The 11332-nt window shown below is 30.5% G+C and overlaps 1 protein-coding gene across 1 annotated transcript; it reads left to right on the top strand.

The window, feature by feature from the left end:
* The first annotated feature begins 456 nt into the window (after nucleotides 1-456).
* LOC139823275 (uncharacterized) lies at nucleotides 457-1881 on the top strand. The gene has a single exon (XM_071795653.1). It carries the CDS (start codon nucleotides 544-546, stop codon nucleotides 1879-1881), a length of 1338 nt encoding a protein of 445 aa, XP_071651754.1. The 5' UTR covers nucleotides 457-543.
* The last annotated feature ends 9451 nt before the right edge of the window (nucleotides 1882-11332 follow it).

Below are 11332 nucleotides of genomic sequence, written 5' to 3'. Positions count from 1 at the left end.
AAGATGAAGATAAAGATGTATGTGTTTATTTACAGTAGGAACAGTAAGTGTATGTGTTGTGTTTGGGTTTTGAGGCGTTAGTTTCAACGGTCGGTCTTATTCCGATTCTCGACGAGCAAAGAGCTTCTATTTAGCAAAGATCGTTTGACAGTATTAAATATGTATCCAAAAGGCTCAAGAGGTACTTTGCATCGCGTTTCGAAACCGCGGAAAAGAAAATTTCATGGCAACCAGCATGCCAAGAATAAAAGTGATAATTTGGACACGAGCACCAGTGCGAAAAAATTAAAGACAGCGAGTACTGATAATATTATTGTAAATCCATTACATTGTTATAGAATCATAGAATTTCTTACGGTTTTTGATGCGCTCGCGGAAATTGTCATTTGTAAAATGTGTAAACAAAACGTGAAATTTGAAGAGCGCGGACATAGAGGCTTAGGTTTTAAAATTGTAGTTTCGTGTAACTACGGGCACAGAGAAATTGCTTCAGGACCACTGATTAATACTGGATACGAGATAAATCGACGGATTGTATTTACTATGAGATTACTTGGTATTGGACGAGAAGGCATAAACATTTTTTGCGGTTTGATGGATATCTGCCAAGGCATATCAATCTCTACATACCATTCGATTACCGAACATATACACACAGCGGCGTCTTTAATGTTTAAATTTACGACAAAAAAAGCTGTTGATAAAGAAAAAGAATTAAATGTACAACAGGGAAGACCTTTAACGGATTTAAAAGTATCTGGAGATGGTTCATGGAAAAAGCGAGGCTTTAATTCTTTATACGGTGTTGCAACGCTCATCGGCTATTACAGTGGAAAAGTTGTTGATCTCGCCGTAAAAAGCTCCTACTGTCAAGCTTGTGTATTGTGGAATAAGAAAAAGAATACTGATGCGTATGTCGAATGGTACGAACAGCATGAAGAGACGTGCTCTGCAAATCATGAAGGTTCCGCGGGCAAAATGGAGGCAGACGCGATCAACGAAATGTTTTCATCGTCTGAGGAGAAATTTGGAGTGAGATATGTAAATTTCATTGGAGATGGCGATTCTAAAACTTATAAGTCCATTTTGACTTTGAATCCGTATGGCGAAGATTGTCCCGTAAAAAAAAGTGAGTGCGTCGGACACGTTCAGAAGCGGATGGGGACACGGCTGCGAAATATAAAAAAAAAGGAGAAGCTTGGCGGCAAGGGGAGATTGAATCTCGTCATAAAGAAATTAACCACTTACTATGGTTTAGCCATAAGACGAAATGTACATTCTGTTGGTGATATGAAAAAAAGCATAATGGCAACACTCTACCATTATTGCTCGACCGATGAAAATCCGAAACATGAAAATTGCCCCGCAGGCGCCGACAGTTGGTGCGAGTGGCGCAAAGCTGAAGCCGCCGGTCAACTCGTAAATTATAAACATCCTGCTCCAGTTATAAAGCCTGATATTGAGAAACACCTTACTTCGATCTATGAAGATCTTTCCAATGAAGATCTTTTGACTAGGTGTTTAGGCGGGCACACACAAAACTCCAATGAATCTTTCAATTTGACTGTGTGGCGTATCGCTCCTAAACACCTCAATTCGGGCTTTGAAATTATTCAAATCGCTGCATATTTGGCTACTGGCATCTTTAATGAAGGCTACACTGCCATTTTATTAATGATGCAGTTATTAGAAATCAATATCGGCCAGCAGTGCAAAATGTTTGCTGATAATTACGATGCGCAGAGAATTGCGAGAGGGGAGCGGCGGCGAAGCAGCACGACCAAGGAGGCTCGCACAGCTCGTAGACTGGAGCAAATGCAGCAAAACAAATTTTTTGAAGAAGCTGAAGGCTTACAGTATGGCCCTGGTATAGCTGATTAGCATAAGATTGCGGTAAGTCACCAATAAATGATATTTTTTTGTACCGCAAACTTTAAACGCGTTTTTCTCGAAATGTCATTTTCGTACTTTCTTAAAATCTGCGGGAAAGATAGAGAAAAAACTAATTGATCAATCGACTTGATTCAAAGTGCGTCAGCTAAAGAATGAACAACCATTCTATGTGAACCACCATTATTGGTAAAAATATTAATTTAAATAATTGTTATTGCATAAAAACGGAGGATATTTTTTCTCAAAAATGTCATGTTTTTGTTCAAATGCTAAAAAATTTTGTATTTTACAGTTTTTTAACCATATTGTTGGTTCACATAGAATAAAAATATATAAGAATTAATAATCTTTTTCGTTTTTTTGTCTCAGATCAAAATTGTGGGCTACATTTTTCCCGCAGATTGGCAACTCGGTTGGCGAGGCGCTCCGATTAGAGATATACTACGACGCCATTTTGCAATTATTTTATAATATAAAATTTTTTTTCCTCTTCAAATAAGCAGTAAAACACTGTAAAAGTTTTAGAAACCTCAACTGCATTATTGTCAATAAAAAAAATTCATAAAAATCTCCTTTTTTCTAGCCTCCTAAACCAGAATCCCCCCTTAAACAAGTTTTGTCCAAACGAATTTGCTCGTCGCCCTAGATCTCTCGCAAAATTCTCTAAATTTAAAGCAACTGAGTTAAGACATTTCCTTTTATATGCAGCACCAATTATTTCGTTCGGAATTCTATTTGACGAATTTTACTTCCATTTGTTATTACTTAATGTAGCCATGAGAATAGTCACATCAATTAAATGTTCGAAATCGAAAAGGCAATTAAAAACGGCTGAAAAATGCCTACAAAGATTTGTTAAATATGCGGAACATCCTTATACAGCGACCTTTGTAAGTTACAATGTTCATGGATTACAACATTTAGTTGATGACGTAAAGGAATTAGGACATCTAGAAAATTGTTCAGCATTCGTTTATGAAAATAATATGCCGTTTTTTTAAAAAAATATAAGAAATCATCCACGTGTCCACTTGAGCAATTCGCAAATCGATTACGAGAAAAAAATTATATACAACATGTACCTGAACGTAATCTTGAGAATCATCGCCTTTCAGCAAAACACTCAAATGGTCCCATTCCTGAATGTATGGAAAATACAAATGTCATACAATACAAAAATTATCAGTCAAATGAATTTAATTTTGCATTAGATGATTGCAATAGCTTTTGCAAGATTCGGGATAACTCTATTTGCAGAATTAGAAATATTTTGACTCAAAATAAAAATGTTTTCTTTGTAGTACAAAGTTTTCAAAATGTTACAAATTTTTATGAATTGCCAATTCAGTCTTCAACTGTCGGAGTTTATAAATGCAAAGAGTTATCAAAAGACTTACAATTAATCAGCACAAATTATGTAACTGCGAAGTGCTATAGTATGCCAAGTTGGTCAGGATCATTCTCTTCAACAAAAAAATCAGAAAAAAATAATGATGAATATATTGTTTCTACTCTCTTATACGTTTCTACATTATATTAATTAGTTTCATATTGTAAAGCCAATTTATATATAACGTAAATGTTTGATCATATTCGCATAACAAATTTTAAATTTATAATCTGTCAATGTATAAATCCTCTAATATAATTTATTTTTTGTACCTCATAACTATTCAATGTTTTTCCACTACAATATAAAAAAAGAACTATAAATATATACATATATGTACTGATCCACAGTGTTATAAAAAATGTCGGACAATAAAGGTTCAAAATGTAATCGACGAGGACGTACAATAAAAAAGCCTCCAAAGTATTGTACTACAGATTCTGATAAGCCAACGAGGAATAAGAAAAAGGCTAACAGTAATGTATTACAAGAAATGACAGCAATGTTCAGCAATTCTAATTCTGAAGAATCAACTGATGCGCCAAGTCAATCATCCGATAATGAATATAATTATTCGACTGACAGTGAGGACAATGTTGAAATGAAAAAAGGATCCCAAAAAAATGCACAATCAGCCCGGAAAAAAGAAACAAATCAGGATAAACCAATCGCAAAATCTGACCGGAAAAAAGAAGGAAACCAAGAAAAAACACTACAATCAACATCGGAACAGCAACTTAGACACCATGAAAACAATAATTTGAACTTACCCGATTGTTCAGAACAAATATTACAAAATAATTATGATCAAGGAACACTACAACTAACATCGGAACAGCAACTTAGACGCCATGGAAACAATAATTTAAACTTACCCGGTTCAGCACAAACATTACAAAATAATTATGATCAAGGAACACTACAACCAATATCGGAACAGCAACTTAGACGCCATGGAAACAATAATTTGAACTTACCCGGTTGTTCAGCACAAACATTACAAAATTATGATCAAGGAGATGATGTGATGCGTACATCAAATAATCATTCTGTATACGATTTCAACTCAGGATCAGTTGTTGACACAAGTAACTAACAATCCAAAACAAATATTTTATTTTAAGGTAGTCCTTGTACGCAATAAAAAAAAAACGAATAGAAAAATACTATTACTTACTATTACTATTACTATTACTTACTATTTTAATTTTTTTAATTATGTAAAAAAATGTATTACGTTGTACGTTTCAGGTACTGTTCAAAACAATTCGTCAAGAACTCCAACTTGTAACAAATATATTTCTCCGGCTGTTACTTCAAATAATAGATTTTATGACAGTTCAAGTACTAGTGGCATATACGCAAATGCAACCAGTGTCCCACCCACATATACAAAAGAATTATATGGCTCAGGTAAAATATTTTTATATACAATGGATTAAAATTAATAAAATTAGTAAAATAAAATAAAATATAATAGCAACCGAATTTTTACAAGAACTGCACTGGTTAATACACACATACACCCGCAGTTGTACAACTGTCGTAATAACAATGATGGCCATATAAATTACAACGATTCTGAAAATGCCATCTTAAATAACTTGAAGGCATCGCAAGAAAGTTTCTTCCAAATATTTGAGGAAAAAATGCAATTGTTTCGCGAGACTCAGGAACAATATGTTTCGAAAAAAATGGACGATATGCAAAACTATTATGAGAAAAAAATGGATGATATGAAAACCTACTTTAATACAAAATTGGATAATGTGCAAGCGTAAGTATGCGTTAACGTGATTTTCAATTCTAAAATGTATAAATTTTATCAAAATATCTTAAAAGAAGTACGATAAAAAGAAGATAATTTAGATTTGGTTTTTGGGTTTATATAAAATGGAGCCTATCAAGATCTTTTTACATCCCCTTAAATATTAATTTTCTGAGTATAATACCGAGCCAAATTATTTTTAGAAACGCAAATAACGATGAGGCTCGCCCGGTATATTCACTTCCCGAAGGTTTTCCATTACAAAATATGCAACAGTTTGAAAATTTCGAGAAAGATAAACAAAAGCAGAAAGAGCTAGTAAGTAAAATATCAAAATGATTTACTAATATTTTGATTATATAAAAATATTATCATACTTTTAATTTTGCATTTTACTTTTCGAAATATTTAAATGGTTTTGCTATTTTTGGTAATACAAAATACAATATTCTTAAAATTCCTGGCTGTTCTTCCGAAAACGTCCGTGCTTTGATTTAGGTGAAACTTTGTGAATAGGTTCTTTTTAGATAAAAAAGACATACTAAAAGGATTTTTTGCGACTCCAAAGTTTAGCAACTTTTTAAACATTTTTAACTTGCTGCCTCCGCGTATACATTTTCCACGCGAAACAAATTTCTTAACTATTATACAATTATTTATCACAAAATTAAAATTTTTCAGTTAAATTTATTTAGCAATATTTTATATCCCTTATCGGTAATTAATGAATTGTTGTATCGATAATAATTTGCATAATATATTACTATATACAGACTCTTTAAAATATTTTACAGAAAAATTATTTTATTTGGTGGGGAAATCCTAACACGAAAATTGCTTTGAGACAATTGAGACAGTACATTAGAAATACTATCTCAGATGAACTTGCAAGCCATTTTAAGTGGGCTCAGAAAAGTAATAAGGAAAGCAATGAAGAATCGGAAAACGAGGAAAATGAACCTGCATCTCACAGGACATTATATAATACACAGCTGAGCAAAATGATGTTCCGTAAGTATTTTTATTTGCATATCATATCCTTAATTCCTAATATCCTTAAATTATAATTTGTAAAACTCAACATTGTTCAGAAAAATTGAAAAAACTTTATTGTTTATGGAGCGTTTCACAAAGAAATGTATTTTATGTATATGTCTCGAAAAGTTACAAATATTTTTCAAAATTTTAAGAAGTTTTACGAGTCTAAAGTATTATTGTAATTCCATTAAATCAATCTATCATGTCTCGGAAAAATGTTTTGTCACCTTCTAGCGTATGTTATACCTAAATTGATATTGATAATTTGTTTACAATTGTTGGGTTGCTGTGGAGTACAGCGAAAAACCCTTTTGATCATTTCTCCTCAACAATTCCTGTGTATTCGATCAATGACCTATCTTAAAATTTTGTAAACATTAGCATCAGCATTCCTTCGCGATATGTTTTCATTTTATATACAATCATAAAATTTTGAGTTTTGAAAAGACCCTTTCAAGATGATACATAACCCTCGTAGCGAAGAGATGTTTGTGATTATTTGAACTTCCGAGCTTTTTATTATTGATTGGTTTTGAACTTTTTTTAAACTATTTTTTTTAATATTTTAAATTCAACAATGTTGAGTTTTGATAAAATACCCAGTGAAAACTATAGTAAAAATGATGTCAGTATGACGTCAAAACCGTCGTTTATGTCGAATTTACTACAATATTTATAATTTCATTGGTTAATACCTGGTAAATTCGCTCACTTTTGTAATTATCATTAAGTTTTGAAATACACAATCGATTCCCTGGAATACAAGCAAAATTTGATATTATTTATGTGTAAACATATTTTAATTGATCAATTAATTATTATTATATATATTTGATATATATGTGATGTGTATATATATGTGATTAATAAGAGTCCTATTAATTTTCACTTCGATACGGTTTATCAGATGCAAATGAATCTTTCCACAAAAATGCCGACGAAAATTATAGTCAGCCAAAAAGTCCATCAATAAACAAGAGACTGAAACGATCTCGACTTCCACTTAATCCAGTAAATTTAGATGAAACAGAAAACAAGCCACCTGTAAAAAAGATAGGCTGGGATTGCTGGGAATGCAGAGAAGTAATCCAATATTAGCAGTACTATTATATTATAGAGTTATAAAGATGAATAAATAAAAAAATATTAATAAATAAATGTAAATATAAATAAAAAATAAATATAAACAAATAAATATTTTTCTCATACAAAAGGAATTTATGATATTTTATTTTTAGTATTATAAAAGTTTGTCGTTGTCAAAAGAAGACTTACAAAAACGAAAGAATCAATGCTCGCGACATCGACAAAAATATGCGCGACCAAATACACCAGAAGGTATAATATTGTATTTTATTATCACTTTTATATGTTATATATAATAAATATAATCTTTTTAAAGGTTTTTGGAATCCGTTGTTTCCCGATACATCATCATCAGACTAAAAGCTTAAATGTTTCGTCATTCAAATCTGAGGTCCTATTCTAGGGCTTGCTCTAATGATTTTGGTATGTGACTTTCTATTTGAAAAGCATTGAGTTTTGCATGCGAGTTTCATGAAAACGATTCAAGAATAGCGCCTCTGATTCTCAAAGCTTCATCGCGACTCGTGGTACAGAAACATTATAAAATGATGTATACGTACAATCCTTTGGTTAATGTATTAATTGTAACTAAGTGATGGCTCGTAGTCTCATATTATTGTTTATTTGAATTAATTTGATGTCACTTTGACATCATTTTGACTAGGTTGTTTTCACTGGGTAGAAAAAGGTTACTAAATAAAATTTTTTTATAATTACTTTAATTATAGAGTATTACTTTAATTTTGTTACAACGTTTCAACCACCGATTGTGGTTCTTTTCAAGTATAAGCAAAGTAACAAAGAAAAAGTCATAATTCACTTAATAAATTCGGTTTCGTCGAAGGTGGAATATATAAGTGCCGTAATACACGTCTATATCAATCGACATTTACATTAATACTAATTGAAGTTTTTAATTATTTACTGGCATCAATAAGGAGTAAATTTTTTTAATTTTTTTAATGTTTTAATAAATATTATACAAGTATATGTTATGTTTCAGAGGTAGTTAATCAGACTGAAAAAGTTTCAATAGAAACCTTTAGTCAACTTATGCAGGCTGCATTAAGAGTTGCCAAGCAAAGGCATCGAGATCGAGTTCGAAGGGAAAAACTGAGGCATCGTGTTAGAAATGGCCGACAATATTTGCAAAATATGCATGATTTATACAACAATAATGAAGATGCTCGAAGATCAACATGATCTAAGTTTCTACATAATATTATTTATGAAAGATAAAGATTTCAAGATCTTATAATACATATTATATTTTTTACTTTACTATGTTTTACTTTGTTTAAAATATTTTGTTTTTCAATAGAAGGCGTTTTCTCAGTCCAATAAGCCGATTTCTTTTTTAGGGCTCGGATAGAATGTATAGATTAAATCGTCTGGTTCAGAGTTAGAAATTTTTTTTTTCCCAATATTCTCTGAACGCCTTTGAGTTAGTTGTGCAAAAGTTACGTTTAGCAGTTCTAAATTAATACATGCATATTATATAAGTTCTAGTTTTGTTTAAAATATTTTGTTCTCAACAACAGTTTTTGATTTAGAAGTATTTATCGAATTGTCTAGTCCACAGTTAGACAAATATTTTTTGTTCCTATTTTGTTCTTAATAGTTTATATATGTAAGGAAATATTCATTATATTATATATATATATATATATATATATATATATATATATATACACACATATATATATATATATATACAATACAGATACATTATATGTTGTTTTCATAGCTCTAATAAGTAAACTTTTTCTCTTCTATATATATTCCTTCGAAGAGCTAAAAGGTTATAAACAGTGATTCCGTATAGACTGTATAAAGTTTGCTGCTGTGCGATCATCCTAAATGTCTGTGATGAAGATGGAAGAAAACAAGACATATGTTCTGTGTGAATTTATAAATATGTAAAAGACAATGACGGGGCTGATAGACCAGTTCAAGTGGCACATTCAGATTGGCTCATGTTTGATGAATCAAATGTACCGATAAGCACCTTAATACAAGAGGAGAGAGAGGTTACTGTAAAATGGCCTGAAAATTGTAATGTACAGCCTAAAGAAGCCATGGCCAAGATTTCAACGGGCATTAAATGGATAAATACAGTGGCCATCCTGAAAGCTCAAAGCAATGGTAAATTTCATTATTTTTTTTTTACTCTTTTCTTTTCATTTTTAAAAATTTTTTACAATTTCAGATTGGGCTGAAATAGTAGAAGCTTCAAAAAATATTGTTAAATATGGAGTGTCTTTTCCAACTAAACAGCAACGAAAAGAGTTGGCGAAAAGAAAAGATGTAGAAGATAAAAATTCTGATGTTAATGTAAGCTATTTTTATTGTAGTCTTGCGTAATTATTTATTTCTGTTCAATGCAGAATCCTATTGTAATATTTTTAAGCTCTTTGTAATAGAACGACAGTCTGATTATCAAATCCCTGTTTAAAGCATCTAATCTTTTTTGTGTAATTTTTGTTTCAAAAGCTTTCTGTGTGATTAATGGTTTTGGATAAAAAAATAAACTATAAGTATGCATGACATATATGTTTTCATTGAAATAGTATTAGACTGTATGCTGTAATTTTACTAAAGATTATTCTACGGCCCGTATTGATTGAAGCCAAGAATTGAAGCTCACAATATATCTATATAATAATTGTTAGATAAATTTGAAAATATATCCATTAGATATATGTCTACGGCCAAAAAATGTATTATTTTGCAGAAACTTTCCAAATCATCAGGAGGAAAGAAAAACTTTGCACACAGCAAGAGAAATGACAAACACTTTGTGACAATGAAAACTGTAAGGGCTAAACAATTTAAATTAAAGGATGATGGTTTTGTAGACAGTGTCAAGCCGTCTCTTTCAAAGAAAGAGACTGTCGATAATATAGGAATAAAACAGATGAGAAAAGGAAAGAGAAATGAAAAGCAGACGAATATTGTAAGTATTACGATAAATTCGTGAAAACAAGGAAAATGTCATCCTATTAAATATTTATTATAATTTAAAATAATCTATTCAAATCAACATTTATTTTTAAATATCACTTTTTTAGAAACAGCTTAAAAATTTATAGTTTCATTAAAATAGCAACTAGCTAAAAAAAATTTAGTTTAAACTCATCTCAAATCTATCTTCTACTTGATGTTGACATAACAGCGAAATAATTTAAATTAATTTTTTCATATGAGATTTTGTTTTATGCATGAATCCTTACGATTTCAAAAATTGTAGTCGTGTCTGAGATATTAAGTCACTTTGAATTTACAGTTGATCGTCTTTTGATTAAATTTTTTTCTGGAGACAGAACTTAATGCAATTGTGCAGAACTGTATAAATGAAAAATACTCTTACAATTAGTCAACTTTTTTTCTAATCTTTCCTTTGCAACTGTAACTTTTTTGCTACAACATGATATAATAAAAAGAATAATAATATAATTTATAAGAATATAAAAGAACGTTAATAAATTCATTCAATTCTCGTGGCTTTACCAACAATTACTTTGACTTTCTTTTAGGTCTTTTCTTCCTCAGATGATTCTGATGGTTTTGTAGACAGTGTTAAGCCGTCTCTTTCAGAGAAAGAGACTTATGTCGATATAGGAATAAAGCAGATGAGAAAAAGAAAGAGAAATGAAAAGCAGAGAAATATTGTATTACGATAAATTCGTGAAAACAAGGAAAATGTCATCCTATTAAATATTTATTATAATTTAAAATAATTTATTCAAATCAACATTTATTTTTAAATATCACTTTTTTAGAAACAGCTTAGAAATAGTTTCATTGAAATAGCAACTAGCTAAAAAAAATTTTAGTTTAGACTCATCTCAAATCTATCTTCTACTTGATGTTGACATAACAGCGAAATAATTTAAATTAATTTTTCCATATGAGATTTTGTTTTATGCATGAATCCTTACAATTTCAAAAATTGTAGTCGTGTCTGAGATATTAAGTCACTTTGAATTTACATACAGTTGATCGTCTTTTAATTAAATTTTTTTCTGGAGACAGAACTTAATGCAAATTGTGCAGAACTGTATAAATGAAAAATACTCTTACAATTAGTCTACTTTTTTTCTAATCTTTTCCTTTTCCTTTGCAACTGTAACTTTTTTGCTACAGCATGATATAAT

Source organism: Temnothorax longispinosus, chromosome 12 (assembly GCF_030848805.1).
Source record: "Temnothorax longispinosus isolate EJ_2023e chromosome 12, Tlon_JGU_v1, whole genome shotgun sequence".
Lineage (NCBI taxonomy): Eukaryota > Metazoa > Arthropoda > Insecta > Hymenoptera > Formicidae > Temnothorax > Temnothorax longispinosus.
Note: the sequence above shows the minus strand (reverse complement) of the source record. Positions and strands in the feature narration are given on the sequence as shown.

Coding starts and splice junctions, on each gene's coding strand:
- LOC139823275 (XM_071795653.1), top strand. CDS start 544: ATGAGATTACTTGGTATTGGACGAGAAGGCATAAACATTTTTTGCGGT.